Source organism: Trachemys scripta, chromosome 14, assembly GCF_013100865.1.
Source record: "Trachemys scripta elegans isolate TJP31775 chromosome 14, CAS_Tse_1.0, whole genome shotgun sequence".
Classification (NCBI taxonomy): Eukaryota; Metazoa; Chordata; order Testudines; family Emydidae; genus Trachemys; species Trachemys scripta.
Window position 1 is genome coordinate 26,322,249 of NC_048311.1, and position 20,771 is coordinate 26,343,019.

Consider the following 20,771-nt stretch of genomic DNA (forward strand, 5'->3'; position numbering starts at 1 on the left):
CCCTAGGGTCTGATCTGTGTGACCCACAGCCCACAGAGCTCCCAACCCCCCTAGGGTCTGATCTGTGTGACCCACAGCCCACAGAGCTCCCAACCCCCCTAGGGTCTGATCTGTGTGACCCACAGCCCCCAGAGTTCCCAACCCCCCAAGGGTCTGATCTGTGTGACCCACAGCCCACAGAGCTCCCAACCCCCCAAGTGTCTGATCTGTGTGACCCACAGCCCCCAGAGTTCCCAACCCCCCTAGAGTCTGATCTGTGAAAGCCACAAACCCAGAGCTCCCAACCCCGCTTGGGTCTGATCTGTCTGAGCAACAGCCCACAGAGTTCCCAACCCCCCTAGGATCGGATCTGTGTGAGCCACAGTCCCAGAGCCCCCAACCCTCCTAGACTCCATCTGTGAGGGCTGCCACAGTACTACCCCAGAGCTCTCCCCTGGCCAGCGAGGGCGGGGGGGGGGCAGAGAGGAGGGGGACGTTCTGCTGTAAGAGAGCAGGCTAAAGGTGTGTGTGTGGGGTCTGTTCTGTTCTCTCCCCCCTCCCCCGAGAATTCGCCCTGGCCAGCGTTGTTCCTCCACCAACACAACATCCCTGGCTAGGATGATTTAGTTGGGGTTGGTCCTGCTTTGAGCAGGGGATTGGACTAGAACCTCCTGAGGTCTCTTCCAACCCTTATCTGCTATGATTTTCCTGCATTGGGCTGGGGGGCTCCCCTGGGCCGTGCAGCCCTGGGCGAGAGAGAGGCAGGGGCAGTGGTGATCTGGGGGGCTGAGGGCCGGTGGGAGGGGGAGGAAGCGCCCTGATGGGCGGTGACCGAGCCTCCCCAACTCTCCCATCAGGGCTGGAGCAGGAGTCACATTTCCTCATTTCTAGGCTACTTCGGCTGAAGTGCAGCCCGTGCTGCTGCCGCCGGGCTAGGCTGGAGACTCGCCCCAGCAGTCTCGGGGCGGCGGCAGCGTGTGGCCATCCCCGGGCGGAGCGGCCAGGGGCAGGATGGTGGATCGGGAGTTCAACAAGACATTGCTACTAGAGCTGCTGAGAGCAGCCGGGACAGGGAACTCCCAGTGCGCAGACTGCGGGACACCCGGTAAGAGGAAACGTCCCTAGGGTGCAAGGCTACCTCGTCTCCCCACCGCCTCCTCCCAAGTCCCCTCCGCGGGGTCTCTCAGTCCCTGTCCCAGATTGAATCCCCACTCCCCCAGGACACCCCTCCTTCCCTTGCCCATATCCCCACCCCCTGCTCGGGACTTCTCTCTCCATCCCTGTACCACTCTCTCAAGATCTCTCCCCCTCTCCATTAGCCAGGACTTCTTCTGTCCCTATATCAGAGGGGTAGCCCTGTTAGTCTGACTCTGTAAAAAGCAACAGAGGGTCCTGTGGCACCTTTAAGACTAACACCCTCTGTTGCTTCTGTCCCTAGTCACGTCTCATCGCTCAGGACCTCCCTGTCCCTCCTTAAACACTCTAAACCCCCCCCCTTCTCCTTGGGTCACCCCGGGAAGTGGTGTGCATCCCCCACTCCACTCTCCCTCTTGCTATCCCAAGCAGCAGCCAAGCACTGCATTTGATTTGAATGGAGTGTGAGGCCTGGGATACACTTAACAATTAGACGCACCTGGCTGCCTTGCTCGAGGCTGGGAAAAATGTCATGCCCTTAGCGCTGTAGTTAGGTCGACCGAACCCCCAGTGTAGAGGGGGCTAGACAAAGCGAAGAATCGCTACATGTAGAGAGGTGAATTTACTACAGCAGAAGAAATACCCCTTCCCTTGATGTAAGAACCACCTATTGTGCTACAGTGGGGCAGCTGCAGCCGTTCTAGGGTAGATGTGCCCCTCCCTCCCCCCTGAGTTCGACTTATGCAGTACACTGAGCTCCAGTCTGCCTCTTTGCCCTGCCCATATGTACAGGTTTCCTCTCTAGCTTGTCATCCACATTTATTTTTAAAACAGATGTTTGATGGCAAAGCTGCAGAATAACGGGCCATTTTCCCTGCTAGTGTAAGCAGGTGCCATTTCCTTGACTGCAATGGAGTGAGTTCCACATACACATGGGTTGGATTTGATGCCGCTTCTGGTGTGGTGTTGATTAGAAGATGAACCCCGCATACGGTTGTCCCCTTCTCAGTGTTTTGCTACATGCTTTAGTATATATTGCACTATTGCCTTCTTTCCATTTGTGTTTAGATCCTGAGTGGGCCTCTTATAAGCTTGGAATATTCATTTGTTTGAATTGCTCCGGGATTCATCGCAACCTTCCTGAAATCAGCAGGGTCAAATCCATCCGCCTTGACTTCTGGGAGAATGATCTAGTAGAGGTACAGATGGAGAAAGCAAGAATTCACGCCCACTCTGCTGTATTTCAGCACAGCTGTTTCTGTCCCATGTTCCAAAATAGCCTGGTCAGATTAACAAAAACCACACGGAGCCAAATTAATCCCTGCTGGTAAATCTTGGCTGCCTCTGCTCACAAGTCAAATCAAAGCACACTAATAGGTGGTTGTGCCTCTAAAGTATTATGATGTATTATTTATATAGCCCCAGAAGTGCACATTGTGTTTTATAAGCACACAATGATTTTCACATATATAGTGCCTTCTATCTGAGCATCCCAATGCCCTTTTCAAACATGAATTCAGCCTCCCAACTTCCTGTGGAGAGGTGTATGTATTATTATCCCCAGAGGGGAGATTATAAATGACTAGAAACAAACACATACTGGCGTGGGGAGGCTGGCAAAATGCACAATCTGAGCAGAGCACAATGCTGCATTTGATCCTAGTTTCATTCCATGTTCACGTCAGAGTATTGATTTTTCTGGTTGCCAGTCAGCTAACTGAAATGTCTTTTGTTTTGCAGTTTATGAAGATGCATGGGAATCTCTGGGCCAAGGCTAAATATGAGGCAAAAGTCCCACCTTTCTATTACATCCCCCATTCCAAGGACTGCCTGTAAGGTGCTATCTTATTCAGTGCTGCAAACCTTTGCAAGTCAGTAACTGTTGCTCCCCCCCCCATAAATGTGTCTTCACGAACAATTCCCAATAGCATGTTCTGTAATCTGAATGAATGTCAGGTCATGCTGGTCTGCAGTGAAAAGAATCATGTGTCTTGGCCATACCTTGTATGTCATTAAGTGACTTATGTTTTTATCTCCTTGTTTCCAATAGCATGTGAGCTGTGAATTCAGTTTGAGGGTTGTAGTTGTAAACTTTTTTTTGTCTGAGAGGTGGTTTAATGGCTTAAACATTAGGATTTCTGGTGTCTAGGAGCCTAACAACCATGGGTTCAATCCCCATTAGTGTCAGTTTGTACCTTGAAGGTTGTTAAACTGGTACAGTACTTCCATGCATTTGTGTGGAGGAGGTTTAACAGAGATGGGGAGCAGTCTTGGAGTTTGGATGTTAAAACAAAGGTTATAGGTTTTGGGGATACCAGTTTGGCTCTCATAGAATATCAGGGTTGGAAGGGACCTCAGGAGGTTCTAGTCCAACCCCCTGCTCAAAGCAGGACCAACCCCAACTAAATCATCTCAGCCAGGGCTTTGTCAAGCCTGACCTTAAAAACCTCTATAATAGAGAGAGGCCTGGACCGAGAATTCTAGACCTGGCGCTAAAGCTCAGGAGGGTTGGATGTGATGTTCCCGTCTTTAGGATTAGGCCTGTTCTAAATATTATTGATTAATTCAGCAACTTTGTAAAAGCGTGACTAAGTTTCCATGTGCACGCCATTGGCTTGAGACCCAATTCTGCTCCAGTAGAGTCACTGGGGCCCAGATCCTCAAAGATATTTAAATGCCTAATGTCCATTGAAATCAATGGGAATTAGGTGCCTAAATACCTTTAGGGATCTGGGTCTGAGAGTTTTGGCATTGACTTCAGTGTAGCAGGAGCAGGTCCTTGATTAGCAGGGTCAGAACTCCTGGGTTCTGTCACTGACTCTGACATTAATAAGAACATAAGAACAGCCGTACCGGGTCAGACCAAAGGTCCATCTAGCCCAGTATCCTGTCTACCAACAGTGGCCAATGCCAGGTGCCCCAGAGGGAGCGAACCTAACAGGCAATGATCAAGTGATCTCTCTCCTGTCATCCATCTCCATCCTAGGGTGACCAGATGTCCTGATTTTATAGGGACAGTCCCGATTTTTGGGTCTTTTTTTATATAGGCTCCTATTACCCCCCAACCCCGTCCCGATTTTTCACACTTGCTGTCTGGTCACCCTACTCCATCCTCTGACAGACAGAGGCTAGGGACACCATTCCTTACCCGTCCTGGCTAATAGCCATTAATGGACTTAACCACCATGAATTTATCCAGTTCTCTTTTAAACTCTGTTATAGTCCTAGCCTTCACAACCTCCTCAGGTAAGGAGTTCCACAAGTTGACTGTGCGCTGCGTGAAGAAGAACTTCCTTTTATTTGTTTTAAACCTGCTGCCTATTAATTTCATTTGATGACCCCTAGTTCTTGTATTATGGGAATAAGTAAATAACTTTTCCTTATCCACTTTCTCCACATCACTCATGATTTTATATACCTCTATCATATTCCCCCTTAGTCTCCTCTTTTCCAAGGTGAAGAGTCCTAGCCTCTTTAATCTCTCCTCATATGGGACCCGTTCCAAACCCTTAATCATTTTAGTTGCCCTTTTCTGAACCTTTTCTAGTGCCAGCATATTTTTTTTGAGATGAGGAGACCACATCTGTACGCCGTATTCAAGATGTGGGCGTACCATCGATTTATATAAGGGCAATAATATATTCTCAGTCTTATTCTCTATCCCCTTTTTAATGATTCCCAACATCCTGTTTGCTTTTTTGACTGCCTCTGCACACTGTGTGGACATTTTCAGAGAACTATCCACGATGACTCCAAGATCTTTTTCCTGACTTGTTGTAGCTAAATTAGCCCCCATCATATTGTATGTATAGTTGGGGTTATTTTTTCCAATGTGCATTACTTTACATTTATCCACATTAAATTTCATTTGCCATTTTGTTGCCCAATCACTTAGTTTTGTGAGATCTTTTTGAAGTTCTTCACAGTCTGCTTTGGACTTAACTATCTTTAGAAGTTTAGTATCATCTGCAAACTTTGCCACCTCACTGTTTACCCCTTTCTCCAGATCATTTATGAATAAGTTGAATAGGATCGGTCCGAGAACTGACCCTTGGGGAACACCACTAGTTACCTCTCTCCATTCTGAGAATTTACCATTTATTCCTACCTTTTGTTCCCTGTCTTTTAACCAGTTCTCAATCCATGAAAGGACCTTCCCTTTTATCCCATGGCAGCTTAATTTACATAAGAGCCTTTGGTGAGGGACCTTGTCAAAGGTTTTCTGGAAATCTAAGTACACTATGTCCACTGGATCCCCCTTGTCCACATGTTTGTTGACCCCTTCAAAGAATTCTAATAGATTAGTAAGACACGATTTCCCTTTACAGAAACCATGTTGACTATTGCTCAACAGTTTATGTTTTTCTAGGTGTCGGACAATTTTATTCTTAACTATTGTTTCGACTAATTTGCCCGGTAGAGACTTACCGGTCTGTAATTGCCGGGATCACCTCTAGAGCCCTTTTTAAATATTGGCGTTACATTAGCTAGCTTCCAGTCATTGGGTACAGAAGCCGATTTAAAGGACAGGTTACAAACCCTTGTTAATAGTTCTGCAACTTCACATTTGAGTTCTTTCAGAACTCTTGGGTGAATGCCATCTGGTCCCGGTGACTTGTTAATGTTAAGTTTATCAATTAATTCCAAAACCTCCTCTTGCGATACTTCAATCCGTGACGGTTCCTCAGATTTGTCACCTACAAAAGCCAGCTCAGGTTTGGGAATCTCCCTAACATCCTCAGCCGTGAAGACTGAAGCAAAGAATCCATTTAGTTTCTCCGCAATGACTTTATCGTCTTTAAGCGCTCCTTTTGTATCTCGATCATCAAGGGGCCCCACTGGTTGTTTAGCAGGCTTCCTACTTCTGATGTACTTAAAAAACATTTTGTTATTACCTTTGGAGTTTTTGGCTAGCCGTTCTTCAAACTCCTCTTTGGCTTTTCTTATTACATTCTTGCATTTAATTTGGCAGCGTTTATGCTCCTTTCTATTTGCCTCACTAGGATTTGACTTCCACTTTTTAAAGGAAGTCTTTTTATCCCTCACTGCTTCTTTTACATGGTTGTTAAGCCACGGTGACTCTTTTTTAGTTCTTTTACCGTGTTTCTTAATTTGGGATATACATTGAAGTTGGGCCTCTATTATGGTGTCTTTAAAAAGCGTCCATGCAGCTTGCAGGGATTTCACTTTACTCACTGTACCTTTTAACTTCTGTTTAACTAATCTTGGCTAGGGTGACCAGACAGCAAGTGTGAAAAATCGGGACAGGGTGGTGGGTAATAGGTGCCTATATAAGACAAAGCCCCAAATATCGGGACTGTCCCTATAAAATCGGGACATCTGGTCACCCTAATCTTGGCTAGGCAATTAGGGCCTTGACCTGGTTCTCAGGCCATGTTCAGAATGAGCAGGAAGTCCGCACCGAGATATCAACTGAGGTTTTAAGAAGATGCAAAAGGCTGGAATAGAAGGTTAAAGGAACTAAAGTAGGAAAGAGAGGATTAAATGAGAGATCTGTTGGGATCTGCTCTCTAGTTGGACTCCCCCTCATTCTCAGGCCTGTCTGTGCTGTAGAATTATAGGAGTTCCCCTGCTTTCCCGATCTCCCTCCTGGGCTTCACTCTTAATCCCAGCCCTGTGTTCCAGCATAACAGGAGTTCCCCTAGAGAATACTTAGTCCTGCCATGAGTGCAGGGGACTGAACTAGACCTCTCGAGGTCCCGTCCAGTCCTACAATTTTATGATTCTTTCCTCTACCCCCTCACTCTGCTCCACTTCCTATTTCAAGTCTGCCTTGTTACATGAATTCCCCCAGTTAAGGATTGGTCCCAGGCCATAGAGGAGAGCCCAAGGTTGTGAGAACAGAAAGTGGGGAGCTGGTTTTCCCAGTGATAGGATCGATCAGAGAAAACTCCCCACTCTCCCTGTGTTACTCTAGGCTTGGCTGCCTGTGATTTAGCTCCAGCGTGTCCTGGAGCATTTTCCAGTTCTAAGTCCCAGATGTTTTCAACAATTCACAGTGACTTATTACTGCTATTATTATTTGGGTCACAGTAACATCTAGAGGTCACGGCCCCATTGTGCTAAGCAGGATGTAACAGGATGATCCTTGCCCCAAAGAGCTTGCAATCTAAGGATCAGAGCCTCTTCTGCCACGAAGCAGTGGGGCTCTGTCAATTTACATTGCCTTCGCCGCAAGCCCGAAGATTCGTCGTACAATGCATTGCTCACAAACATCCCAGCATCCAAGATGGGAACAGGTCATCCAGCTTTAGGTTGCATGGTGCAGGCAGGGAATCTGCAAATTCCTCTGTGTTGAACCCTCCCAGGAACAGTGGTTTCTGACTGGGATCCGAATGCCCCCCCAACTCCATTTTGCAGCATCTCTCTGGCGTATCCGAGAGCTAGGGAAGCTGGGCTAGTTCTTTGGGTGGTTTTCATTTCCTTCCGTTTGCCGCTTATATTTCCGCCTCCCTACAGAAACACATGTGTTAATTACTCTGCCCTTTAGGGAGCAAGATTCTTCTTGCAGCTTGCCTGGAACCTGCAGCCAGAGAAATAACATGAGCGTGATTTTAGTTCTGCTGCCAGCAAATAGCCATTCCGACCAGCCTGTGTTACCTAGGCAAACAGTTACTAAACGTTTTGCCCACTTTCCCAGGTATATTTTCTTGCTGGCCTCAGTTGCTCTCCTTGGAGTCAGGGGAATTAGAGTGAGTTTGCACCACTCAGAAGCTGTCTATTTCTATGTGTCAGGAAGTATTGGTTGGCCTCATTCTGTACGTCGCTGGAAAGGACTGTGCAACGTCAATGAAAGGAAACAGAGGCAGATCCAACTAACACGTCTTTCCTCTCTTCAGGGTTTTAAAAGAACAATGGATCAGAGCTAAATACGAGCGGGAAGAGTTTGTTGCCACCAGTGTCTGCCATGAAACAGGTTCCTCAGGTGATTGTCTGTGGAGGGTTTTTAGTCTGGTGAGGCCCAAGTCCCAAGAACTGGAACCCTGTGTGTGTCAGCCCGATGCCGAGGAGTAGCTGGAACGACTTTGTTTTCAGTCAGCTGCGAAACCCTCGTCCTGTTTGATCTGGCTGAGTGGCCAGCCCAAATCCTCTCACCTGGGAGGCCCGGCTTCTGAGGGTGGGCATCTGAATAAAAAATCCCACATGGGGACACTCAGATTGGCCTTTAGGCAAGTAAAACAGGCATTTTCTCACCTCAAGTCCAATGTGAGCACCCTGGTGCCTGGTTTAGGGAGGCAATATGGGCCATTATTGGAGCAGCGGGGTTGGGAGACCTGGTTCTATTCCCAGCTCTCCGGCTGACTCTCTGACCTCGGACAAGTCATTGCAGGGTATGTCTAGACTGCAATTAAACACCCCTGGCTGCCCTGTCTCGGCGTGGGCTGCAGGACTGTAAAAGTGCAATGTAGACAGTTGAGTTGGAGCCTGCGCTCTGGGAGAAGGGGCTGAGAGCGTAGGCTCCAGCATGAGCCCCAGTGTCTATACCTCAGTTTTACAGCCCGAGTCATCTGACAGAGGCCAGCCAGCTCTCCCCGGGAGATTGTGAATTGTAACAGAGAACAGTAGGAGAGCTATAGCCCGTGAGGCTCCCAAAGGCTTTCCAAACGGTCAGTCATTCTCCCCACCACTCTGTGAGGCATCCAGATTTCTCATTGTACAGGTGGGGAAATTGAGGCACAGAATGATTAACTGACTTCGATCCTGCAGAAGAAGTAACAGGACTAAGATCTAGGAGTCCAGACGTCCAAGTCCTGCTCTAACCACTCCACTCCAGTGTCTAATATTCCTCCTATAGAAAGGAGCTTTTCAGTCCAGGGAGGGCTATGAAGAGAGAACATTCAAATGACGGAAGCATGTCATCAGTGTTAGTTAGATGGCAGGAGTGCCCAAAACGTGCTAGGCTCAGCCTGGACCTGAGGAATTCTCACCGACCTCCAGGAGGTTCAGCCCATCCCGGGAGACATCCAGTGCCTCTCAGGATTGGGTCCCGGCGTCAGGCTGAATGAAAGATGGTTGTTCTCCACTGCTCCATAGTTCCAAGGCGAAATGAGTGCCTAGAAATCCACTTAGACAAACTGCCCGGCTCGTGTGCTGCCCTGGCTCTAGCTCTGAGGCGCCCTTGCTCTCGTTAGCGTCTGCAGGCAGCCGTGAAGGATTTCTGTGGAAGCGCGGGCGGGACAGCAGGCAGTTCCTGAAGAGGCAGTTCCTCTTGTCGGCAAGGGAAGGTGTGCTGAAGTACTACACCAAAGAGGTGAGTGCCCCAGCCGGCGACTGGTCAGTGTCCAGTCTGACCAGTGCGCCATCACTGTCCCCATAGGCACAACTGCTGAACATTTTGCTGCTTTCTAGACTTTGCTGCCAGGCCCAACCCTGCATTTGGAGGGGGGGGTTGGAGACCCTGTGCCAGGTAACATCTGTGATGTCTGATTCAGCTCCCTTCCTACGTGGGAGCACCTGGCCCTTCTCCCCACCTCTTCTGGCCCCCCGGCAGCCTCATCCCCGTCTCTTTGGTGAACCAGGGAAAAGAGACTTGGGCAGTTAAACAGGAGGAGGAAGAAGGGTTCTGCTGTCAGGAGTCACCTCTGGTTTTACCAGCAGAGCTCTCTCGATGCACATGCATAGGGCCCTGCACTCCACCTCGTCCCTCCCGCATCACGCATGTCTACCATCTATGGCAACCTTGTAATTTATGGTTCTCTAGACAATCAGACTGGAGAGACTGGAGTTGCACAACATCGTTTCTCAAAGAAAAAGTCATTCTTTAGAGTAAAATGTGGTTTATACGTGACGTGGGTAATCAAGGCATCAGGCTTCTTCAGTTAGTGCAGGGTGGTCAGTTCAGTGCCCTTGCCAGCATCAGACATTGCAGGAAACTGGTCTGCAGCTCTACAGGGGCCTATTGGTCATTTGTCTCCATAGTTCTTGATTAGCCTCTGTAAGGTCACTGCTGCCCCGGTGACATTTTCCATTCCACAGTCTAAAGGGCCGAAAGCTGTGATCAGCATAAAGGATCTGAACGCAATGTTCCAGACGGAGAAAATCAGAAACCCTCATGGGCTGCAGATCACCTACAGCAAAGAAGGTCAGACAAGGAACCTCTTTGTCTATCATGAAAGTGGAAAGGTAAATACCACATTGATTTTGTAATTAATAAGGTAGACTCTTGAACACTGAGTCTGTGACATGGAAGATGTCTCTGCATCTCTCTCTTTCAATCTCAGCTGAAATCACAAGAGATTTGCAGACTATAGTTGCAGAATCTACAGTATTATTAGCTACAAGTACCCGTTAATATCTGTCTCCTGCTGCTCTGTAAGGGATAGGGTTGCCAGGTGTCTGATTTTCGACCGGAACGCACTGCTGACTGGGCTGTTAAAAGTCCTGTCAGCAGTGCTGCAGGTCTAAAGCAGGCTAGTCTCTACTGTCCTGGTACTATACTGTGCCCTGGAAGCAGCCAGCAGGTCTGGCTCCGCATGCTGTCCCTGCCCTGAGCACAGGCTCTGCACTCCCATTGGCCAGGAATCGCAGCCAATGGGAGCTGGGGGGGGGGGGGGGTGCCTGCGGGTGAGAGCAGTGCTTGGAGCCTCCTGGCCCCCCGCCTAGGAGCCGGACCAGCTGGCCCCTTCCAGGGCGCAGTGCAGAGCCAGGACAGGTAAGGAGCCTGCCTTAGCTCAGCTGCGCCACTGACTGGGAGCCTCCCAAGGCAAGCCTGTGCCCCAACCACGAGCCCCAACTCCCTGCCCCAGCCCTGAGCCCCCCCCAAACCCAGAGCCCCCTCCTGCAGCCCAAACCCCTCATCCCCAGCCCCACCCCAGAGCCCATACCCCCTCCCATACCCAAACCCCTCAACCTGCAGCCCCCTCCTGCACTCCAAATCCCTCAGTCCCACCCCCCAGCATGGAGCCCTCCTGCACCCCAAACCCCTCATCCCCAGCCCCATCCCAGAGCCCACACCCCCAGACAGAGCTCTCACCCCTTCCCACACCCCAACTCCCTGTCCCAGCCCAGAGCCCCCTCCCGCACTCTGAACCCCTCATTTCTGGCCCCACCCTGAAGCTTCCCTCCCCAGTTACAGCCTTCAGCCCCTCCCGCACCCCAACCCCCTCCCCCAGCCCAGTAAAAGTGAGTGAGGGTCGGGGAGAGTGAGCCACCGAGGGAGGGGCCTTGGGGAAGGGGCGGGGCTAGGGTGTTCGGTTTTGTGCGATTAGAAAGTTGGTAATCCTAGTAAGGGCCTGGCCCTGCAAAGACTTACACGTGCTTACTTCATGTGCTGTGATTAGTGTCAATGGGTCGACTTATTGTCCCAAAAGTTAAGCACGTGCACGAGTCTTTACAGGATTGGGACCTAACTTTGTATAATTGACTTACACAATTCTGCAATTATATTCAAGGAAGCGTTGTGATGGTCTCTATTTTATACAGTGTTTTTCATGAGTATCGGCATGTTTTACATTTTAATTCTCTCCAAAACAACTTTCAGTCTTAGATCAAATCTACAGAGGTTTTTCTGATTTTCTCAGAAGCATGATTGTTCCCCAAGCCAGTGCCCTCAAGCCAGGTACTCACACCCAAGACAAATCCAAAGTCAAAAGGTTTTAAGCAAGTGCTCATCGAATCAATTAAAAATTATTCCCACAGTCTCTGTGAGTTAGAGTCTAATCAGTATCCCAATAGGAATGTTCCCATTATACCTGGAACCTTCTTGAAAGGGCATTTTCTAAATTATTCTTGATGTTTGATGTCTTAATATCTGGGATGTCTTGGAAACACATAAAGAACAGGCCACGACGCCTGATCCCAGTACAGGTGTTGCTGTAACAGTGACTAAAATAGCATTGTTCTCAAATTTATTATAAACACCTGCCAGGGATGGTCTAGGTTATACTTAGTCCAGCCTCAGTGCAGGGACTAGACTAGATGACTTATCGAGGTCCCTTCCAGTCCTATGTTCCTATGGTTCTATCATTATGAATAGTGATATATACCTTATATTTGTAATGTGTTAATGTGATTCATTCATCCCAAACATGAACCACAGGCAACGTGTGCTACTTCCTATTAATGGCAGTCGACGCTTGTCTTTTCTAGGAAATGTCTTTCTAAGAACTGGAAGGCAGGACTCCTGGGTTCTCTTCTCAGCTCTGCCACTGACTCATTATGTGACCTTGGGCGAGTCACCCTCTCTGCGCCTCAGTTTCCCCAAGGTGCTGCTGGAAGAAACAATAAATATTTGCAAAGAGCCTGCAGATCCTTTGGGTGACAGGTGCTATAGAGAGGCAGCAGCATTATCCCACCACATTATTCCTGTCATTACATCTGTATTTACCGTCTCCCCTAGGAAATTGTTGACTGGTTCAATGCCATTCGGGCAGCGCGTTTCCATTACCTTAGAACCGCCTTCCCCACCGCTCCTGAGGCCGAGGTGAGAACTGAAGGTGCTTTAAGCGTGAAAAAGCATCATCTTCCTTTCTGTGCTTGTGCCCTCTTCAATAGGAGCACAGCGTTGGGAATTCCTCCTGCATTCATTTTCCCTTCTTGCGGGGTGCGAGAGACCACAATGATGGGCTTTGATAGAGACTCATATGGCACCTAATTTCCAGCCTACATCAGCCTCGCCACCAAACTTCCGCCTGCAAGATCTGCATGTGGAAGCAATGTCATGTGGGAAGCTGGCCCTGATGCACGCAGACTGGGTACTTAGATATCGAAGTACCTGATGGGCATGGGCAAAAATTCCTCTGTGTGGGAACTGTAACTTTTGTGTATAAACAGTTGCAGACCAAACACATATAGAGGCCGTTTTGTAGAGTGTAGTTCTGTAATGCTTGTTTAGATAAGACCTATTGGGAGACCATACATCTGTTTTCTCCATGGCACCATACGTTCTTAGGATCTTTCAACCTGAACTGCTGGGGATTCTCTTTTTTGGGATTCATTTGCTATAAATAAAATAAATAGAGGGAAGTCAGGTTTAATGGCAAGCACCAGGGACTGGAAGCCAGGACTTCTGGGTTCTGTTCTTAGCTTTGCTGCTTACTCAGCTGAGTCAGTTCATCTCTCCATGCCCCAATTTACCCATCTAGTACTAATGACCAACCTGAAGGGGGGTCTTGTGAAGCATCATTCAATGACTTCTTTAAAGTAACTTTCAGACGCTGTGTAAGGGCAAAATATCATCCTTTCTCAAACTGACCAGATGTTTCTTTCTAAGCTTCTCTAGCCCATAATGGGGAATTAATGGCTTGACTGAATTTTTGTTTCTCCATTAGCCATTTTCTTTCTGTCCATGTGCTGTGACCCTCACGCTCCATGTTATATTTGTCAGTCACTTACAGTCTGACTTTCCATGCATCCCATCAGGCCCTCTCATCCTCTCTCTCCAGTGCTGCCACTGGCTAGTTACTCTCAGTCTTCTGGCACCTAGGCTAGACTCCATTAACCCCTTCATATCCCTGTAGATGCTAGCACTGGTCCTTTCCTAATGGAGTATTCCATGGTCAGCCATACACAGAAGTGTAATACTGAACGTTACTCCCGTAAGCAGAAAGACACCCTGTGGAGTCTGCCAATCAATCGGGCAGCTTCCAGGTTATTTCTGCATTTTAGTTGGTGTTTCTCCTTTCCATTGACATGACAGAGAGAGAGAGAGAGAGAGAGTGTGTGTGTGTGTTTTTCTTCTGTCCCCAACATGCTATTGACTTTGATCAAGCATAGGTAGGGTTAGCGTCTCCACTTCCAATATAACCAGACAACAGCTCATTTAGTACCGGTTAGCAGGTAAGCTTTGGTAGGGTGTGCTCAGGACAACGTAGAAAGGGGGAACTTGCTGTATACATACAGTATACAAAGGTAGATCAAGCGTGGGATCTAAAATATGGTCTCCATTTAAAATGTGACCCTTAACAGAATGAACGTATGTTCCTTCCCTTTATTAAGTAGACAGACAGATAAACAAGCAAAACACTGCTGACTGTTTGCTTTGACAAATTAGACCAGAACGCTGGGTGTGACTGAGCTGGTAACCAATGTCTCTTGTGTTCTTCTAGCTCATACCCAGGATTACAAGGAATTATTTCAAAGAAGGCTATATGGAGAAAACAGGGCCAAAGGTAGCTCCACTTGAATTTCATACCTAGCTAAGCACCATTTAAATGCTTGGCACTAGCCAAACATGACTCTTCCCCTGAAGTAGTATGTTTACTAATACTGCCATGATTATGATGAAGCAGTTTGCTAGGAGTCATGTTTAAGTGAGCCCCAGTTAAATGAAATAGCCCAAGGGTGGCCAAACTGTGGCTGGCGAGCCACATGCAGCTCTTTTAACATTAAAGTGCAGCTCGCGGAGCCCCCCACCCCGTTCTCCACCTACCAGACTGGGGCGAGGGAAAAGCTCAGGACCTCTGCCGTGCAGCAGAGTGGTGCAGTGGGGGCTTCTGCCCAGCATGGAAGGGGGTCTCGGGGCTTCTGCACAGCGGGGATGGGGGTGTCTTGGAGCTTCAGCCCTGCAGGGCGCACCTGCCAGGGCTTGGGGCTTCAGCCCTGCTCCTGCTGAAGCCCTGAACCCTGGCAGGTGCCTGAAGCCCCAACCCCCGGCTCCCAGCAGGTGATCCCTGGCTCTCGAATTTCTGAAGATTGTCGTATGTGGCTTGGAGGGCCAGTAGGTTTGGCCACCCCTGGCATAGAGTGTATTTCAGTTTATAAAGTGTTTTGGGATTTCTGCATGAAGATAACTTTGAGGGTTCCTTCTACGGTGTGACCAACTAAAAGTGTGATGAAATCATTGGGGCCAGTATTTCTGGAATTGCAAAGTTATATTATTTATCACAAGGAGGTGGCTGTATCATGAGCTTCTTTGTTAACTGCAGGTCTGTAACACCATATAACACCCAGTATAGCAGAAGCATTACAATGCTGATCAGCCTAATGCAATCCTCTGCCCTTATCTGTTCTCCTCCTGTATGTAGGCCCATAGTCCTAGCCCACTGGTTCAGTAAGTGGAATGGGGGAATTCGGTTTTCTTTGCTGGGATCACGACCAGGGGTCAGATTGGAAACCAAGTGGTGAGGCTCTGTTGCTTCTCTGACATTCCCTAATCCCCCCCCACCCCCCAACACACACTCAAGCTCCATCCTGAGTCCCTGCTACTGCTTAAAGGATCAGCAGTGACGCACATAATGCTGGTCTGAAAGTAGTGTTTGTTAGGCTACTTCAGGGTAAACAGGAGTTGTTTCAGTATGTCTGCCTGCAGGTAGCATCCTGGCACCTGGCCTTGGAAGGCTCCCAACCAGGAGGGCTAGAGACATTTGTTTTTTTAATGAAAGTCTAAATTCTGTGGAAGCAGAAGCAAGCCCCAGAGAAGGGCCTGCCAAGCTCAGTGCAGAGGAGCGAGCGGCTCAGTTCCATTTCTGCCTACGCTGAAGATTATACGTTGGTAACGAATGTACATAAGTCACTTGTGTTAACATTGAAGGGGAAGGAAAGTGAGGCTCAATGGTGAACCACAGAACTGCGGAACTGAAACTGAGTCAATGCACAGCGTTAGCAGGATACCAGAGGCCTGCCATGAGTTGGCAGAACCCCTGCTCCTGGGAACCGATCATTAAAGAGCTGCTTCTCTTTCTGTAGCACCAGGCCTTTAAGAAGCGCTGGTTCAGCCTGGACTCCCAGGAGAGGAACCTGCTCTACTTTAAAGACCCGTTGGTAAGAGGAGCCCTCATTCTGTAAGCGGAGCCCCTTCGCAGAGGGAAGGGAGAGGGCTGTTTCTGTCCCACCCATCCTCCGGTGACAGCACCCATTTGGGCCCCGTAGCGAGTGGCTGAATTTTCAAGAGAGCTGTGCACGTCGGGAGCAGAGCACGTGGAGATCTGGCCTTGAGCTCTTTTGAAGGCTTGGCTGTGCTCACCTCCCTGCCCCTGGGTAGCAGCTGTCTAGGGTACTTAAGGTAAGATGAACAATAAAGGAGAGCCTGGAATGGACCCCAGCGCTGTGCTTTCCCAGTGCTGTGTTTTAAACACAGGACATCCTCCCTGGGGTCTTGGTATGACCAAGTGTGCCCCCGCCAGCTCCAAAATCTGCAGTTCCCTATTTTGAGAATGCTTTTGGGTTTATAAATCTCAGGGATTTTCCCTGCCCCCTGGGTCCACCTACACTGGGTCCAGGGCAATTTCCCCTCCATATGGAACCTATTGCTCCTGCCTTTCCGATGACAGCACGGTGCCACCCCTGAGCAGCAATGAACCTCTGTAATATGGTCCGTGATTGTCCTGCTTTCTCCTACCTAGGATGCCTTTGAACTGGGCCGAGTTTTTATTGGAAGCAAAGAGCAGGGATATGAGGTCCAGGCTGGCTTGCCCAGAGGAGTCAGGGGGAAGAGGTGGAAAGCTGGGCTCACCATAGTCACGCCACACAGGAAGTTTGTGTTTGTGTGTGAAAACGACAGGGAGCAGAAGGAGTGGATAGCGGCTTTGAATGAAGTCATCTCCCAGCCTGTGACAGCCTAGGACTAGTGGTGAGTTCCAGGAAACTGGACTTTCTGTGCCTGGTTCATCATTGCTCTGTGGCCTCTTTATGCCAGCTAGGCTGGTGCTAGGGTCCCCTCAGCGAATATCCCTGGTGGTAGGGCTGCTTTGCCCAAGCGCAGCAGACATGGGCAGAGAAGAATGTGGGTGGGACCGGGCATGGCTAAGAGAGACCTGTGCCCCAGCAGAGCTCCACTGGGGTCCCAGCAACTACTTAGGGCAGCTCTAGACTGAATTGGGGGCTGCACTGGTCCCCAGATCTCCTGAATAGAGGGGGCACACGCTGCTTCTGCACTGGCAACTGTGACAGTGTAGGGATCAATCTGTCCCTTCATGACCAGTGGGACAACGTCAGTTTAAAAATCATGGCTAAACAAGGGATTTACTTAGAAGCATTTCTATGGCTGTCCTCACCAGAGCCTCTGAGAGCTTCACAGACACCACTGAACCCGGTCCCCTGGCGCTGGCACAGCCGCTGGGGCAGGCAGGGTTCCTGTTTCTTAGAAGCCCTGTGATGGTTCGGTCTGATGACTCACATCATCATAACTCTCAAGCTGCAGAGAAGCACTGTACTGGCGGGGTGGGGAGAGGAAGTTGTAGCTAGCCTGGGCAGCTGGGCTCAGCCCTCAGAGCTTCCTGGCTGCAGATAGGAAATGTTCCAAAGGAGGCATCAGCTATAATAGGGCTTCACAGGCATGGCTGAAAATAGCTCACAAAACTGACAGGCAGAATCAGCAGGGGAATGAACATGAGGAGGGTCAAAGGCGCAGAGCCAAAGGAGAATTCACAGGTCTGGGGGGAAAGCCACATACCCTGAATGTAACTGAATGCACCATCAAGCCAGACCCTAAATCCCAAGTGCTTGCGGTGCAGTCTCAGGGCCCAGTCCCTCTGCCTGGCCAAGCTCTGCTCAGTACAGCACCTGGGATGGGGAGGAAGGAGCAAGGCAAAGGTTTGTGGTTTCCGCTTTGCAGTTCCTCAGCTCTGGGGCTGGCCAGGGATCGCTCTACATTACACTTGGCTCCTCATGGCCCCAGCAGGCCATTTTGGTAGTCAGGAAGAGCTGGAGCACAGAGGCCCTCTAGCCGTGTCCCCTTTTGCTCGGTGAGAGAGTGAAGGAGTGAAAGGGAGCGAGGGAGCCGCCCTGCAGGAGACTTGAAGCTTGGAGCAGGCTTGCTGAATGAGCCAACCAGAGCCACCTGGCGCAGGGAAGGAACCTCAAGCAGCCGCTTCCTTGCAAGAGAGCTGAAGCAGGCCTGGGTGGGGAAGGGAAGAGACTGGACCAACCTGACTGACTTACTCATGCTGAGAAGCTGCAAGGGTGTCAGCTGGGGCAGGGCACCTGCAGGCTGATAAGAGAGACTATGAAGGAATCTTTGTTGCTTGCCCAGGCTGTGAGGCCATGTCCTGGGACAGATTTCTGTGACTCTGTGAGTGACTGGGGAATTTCCCAGGTCCCTTCACCACAAGGAGCCCAAACAGGCTGTGTGTTGAAAAGACAAACTTTCATTAAAGCTTCTTGGACTCTTATTAAAGGAAATAACCTCCCCCAGATCCTTCTGGAAGGGGAGGGGATGGGGTGGGGAGGAGACAGGTCACCCCTCCCTCGTGTTCCTACATACAGCCATGCTTCCTTCACTGGGGGCTTTGAGGGGCAGTGGCATAGAACCAGCTACACTGCCCGGTGGTCCCCCAGGCCAGGGGAATTCTCAATTGGCCTATTAAGCTGGCCAAGGGTCTGGTTCTCGGCATCACGCATACCTGATCATTACTAGTTCTGGGTGCCATTAATTGTCTCTGTCTTGTTCCTATTTCAGCAGAGGCCACTCCCGGGCTGCGCTGACCACCAGACCAGATGACTTGGGCACATGGGTTGAGGTGGGAAGATAAACTCAGAGACACTTTACCAGCTGACAACTGTTTTTGCCTTTGTCTTCTGTCCTGGAAAGAGGGGAGTGCGGGATTGCATTTCCAGGGCTCATTCCAGTCCAGCCTACAAGGGCCATGGTGATCGGTGGGATGTGGTCACCTGAGCAGTAGGAAGCAGATGGAGATAACCACACTCAATTCATGGGACTGTCAGCCGCTGTTATGTCCTGACATGGACTGCACTGGAGCCAAAGACCAGGAGAAGAGAGCGCCGCATCCCAGTGTTAAGGCCTACAGGGGGATTTTCAAAAGGGCTTAGCACTGGCCAAACTCTGCTCCCACTGAAATCAGTGTGTCATGACCCACGGCTCTCAAACGTGGGCCCACAAGGTTCATGGAAGCAGCCACGCTCCAGCTCTCCACCCAGCAGCAGGTTACCTGAGACCCAGGAACCTCAGCCCCAGTGTAAGGCCCCGCTCCTGAACTCCAAATGGCAGAGTCCCAGGGCAACTGATTGGCCCGTTGTCCCTACTGAAGCCAGCAGCAGGAACAGGAAGCTGTCTGAAAAACTGGGCTCTACCCTGTTCTTGATCTCCTGGCATCTGACTCACGGTTCCCGACATCCAGTTTGTCTCCTGCCTCTGATCCCCTGGTATCCTGACCCAGCCTGACTCTGGTTCCCAGCTTGTGGTTTGCGTCTGACCTCCTGGTATTCTGACTCCTGTCTCGTAGCCGTGGACTTGGCTCTATTAGGTCTGGCTGCCCACAACCCAGCTGTGACCTAGTGGGAGTTTTACCATTGACTCCAGCGGGGGCAGTGTTATACCAGTGCTGAGCCCTCAGCCTATGGATGAGGGGCTGTGCAGCCCTAACTCCTGTTGGCTTCAGCAGGTTCTCGGAACCTCCCAGGATGCGTCCCACGGGTTCGAATGAAAGGATTGCCTCCTTTTTTTATAAGTGGGTCTACGGCCCTTTGCTGGGTTGTACGTTTTGATGACAAAATCCCCAAATGATGGAAAAATAAAAGACAGTTTTGATCTGCTCTGACTGCCTTTGTAATAACAATAGTAAGGAATCCCTGTGCAGCACCGTTCATCCCAGGATCTCAACTCTGACCCCATATTACAGATGGGGACTCAGACAGACAGGGAGAGTAAGGCCAAGTTTTGTCAAAAGCAAGGACAGATCTTGGGCATCTAGTCTGAGACACTTTGGGCTTGATATCCAGAAGCATAGGGCCCTCAAAACCACACAAATACAGTTTGGGCTATGGGCCGACATTCTCTTGACAATTAGGCCTAAGTTGGGCACACCAAATCAGAGGCCACTTTTGACTTGCCTTTAGGCCCATGGTGAATCAATGCCAGAACTGGGGACAGGACTCAGGGGCCATGACTCCAAGGCCCTGATTCACCATTACCCTGCACCTGAGGCAGTTACTTCCACCACTGCAAAGGGAATGCAGACACCCCAGTGTAATGTCGCCGTGTTTTATCCCCACTCTGCGCCGGTGTCAATGAATATTGGGCAACAGTGAATTGGGCCTCTTGTCCTCTGCTCTAACCACGGAGAAATATTCTCTCCTCTCACTGAAAGTTCAGAGGGCTGGTCCAGTCAAGTAGCTAGACATTTGCATGTTTTTCTTTGTATCTGGACTGGTTTAGTCTGCAGATCAGGCTGGAAATCTTGCAAGCAAAATGTATGGTGAGGCTGCCTGCACTTACAGATATGTTCCAGTCTGCCTGAAACACCCAGAGTAGCTCGCTCTTCCTGCTGAAACAAGGAAGTGCCTGTAGGCCAGGGGGTGGGTGAAATGTTTCAACTGAACTCTTCTGAATCTCTGAGAAAAAGGTCTGGGTTGGATCCTCCTTTTATTTATCCGAACGAGTTCATCGTCATCCAGCCCTGAGCAATCTGTTTCTCAAGCTCTACTTGTCCCTGGACCCATCAATAATCACGCCAGTGGAGCTGCCTCTGCCTCTCCAGGAGACTCGATGAATCAGGCTGGTTTCCGTTCACCCTCTTATTCAAAAATCTTTTAACAGGCTAATCCTGTGTCCGGTGAAATCAATAGCACAGCTCCCGGTTGACTCGAATGGTGTTTCAGGCCCTAGCTCGGTTTTGAGCCACACGATTTTATGTCCCTGGATTTTTGCTCCGAGTTTATCCAAATTAAACACTGTGAAGCCAAACCATAAAACAATGATTCATTGATTTAAGGCCAGAAGGAACCACTACATCATCTAGTCT

General features: G+C 49.6%; 1 protein-coding gene across 3 annotated transcripts; it reads left to right on the plus strand.

The window, feature by feature from the left end:
* Positions 1-876: 876 nt before the first annotated feature.
* Positions 877-19,568, plus strand: ADAP2 (ArfGAP with dual PH domains 2). Of its 3 annotated transcripts, none has more exons than XM_034790507.1 (11): positions 877-1,084; positions 2,182-2,312; positions 2,854-2,945; positions 7,974-8,059; positions 9,267-9,385; positions 10,111-10,257; positions 12,473-12,556; positions 14,181-14,243; positions 15,760-15,834; positions 16,416-16,642; positions 18,470-19,568. In XM_034790507.1, the coding sequence occupies exons 1-10, from the start codon at positions 991-993 to the stop codon at positions 16,632-16,634; spliced, it is 1,110 nt and encodes a 369-aa protein (XP_034646398.1). In that variant the 5' UTR covers positions 877-990; the 3' UTR covers positions 16,635-16,642; positions 18,470-19,568. The 3 variants fall into 3 exon arrangements, with proteins under 3 accessions (XP_034646398.1, XP_034646399.1, XP_034646400.1); XM_034790508.1 differs by having other exon boundaries at positions 18,473-19,568; XM_034790509.1 differs by lacking the exon at positions 16,416-16,642.
* The last annotated feature ends 1,203 nt before the right edge of the window (positions 19,569-20,771 follow it).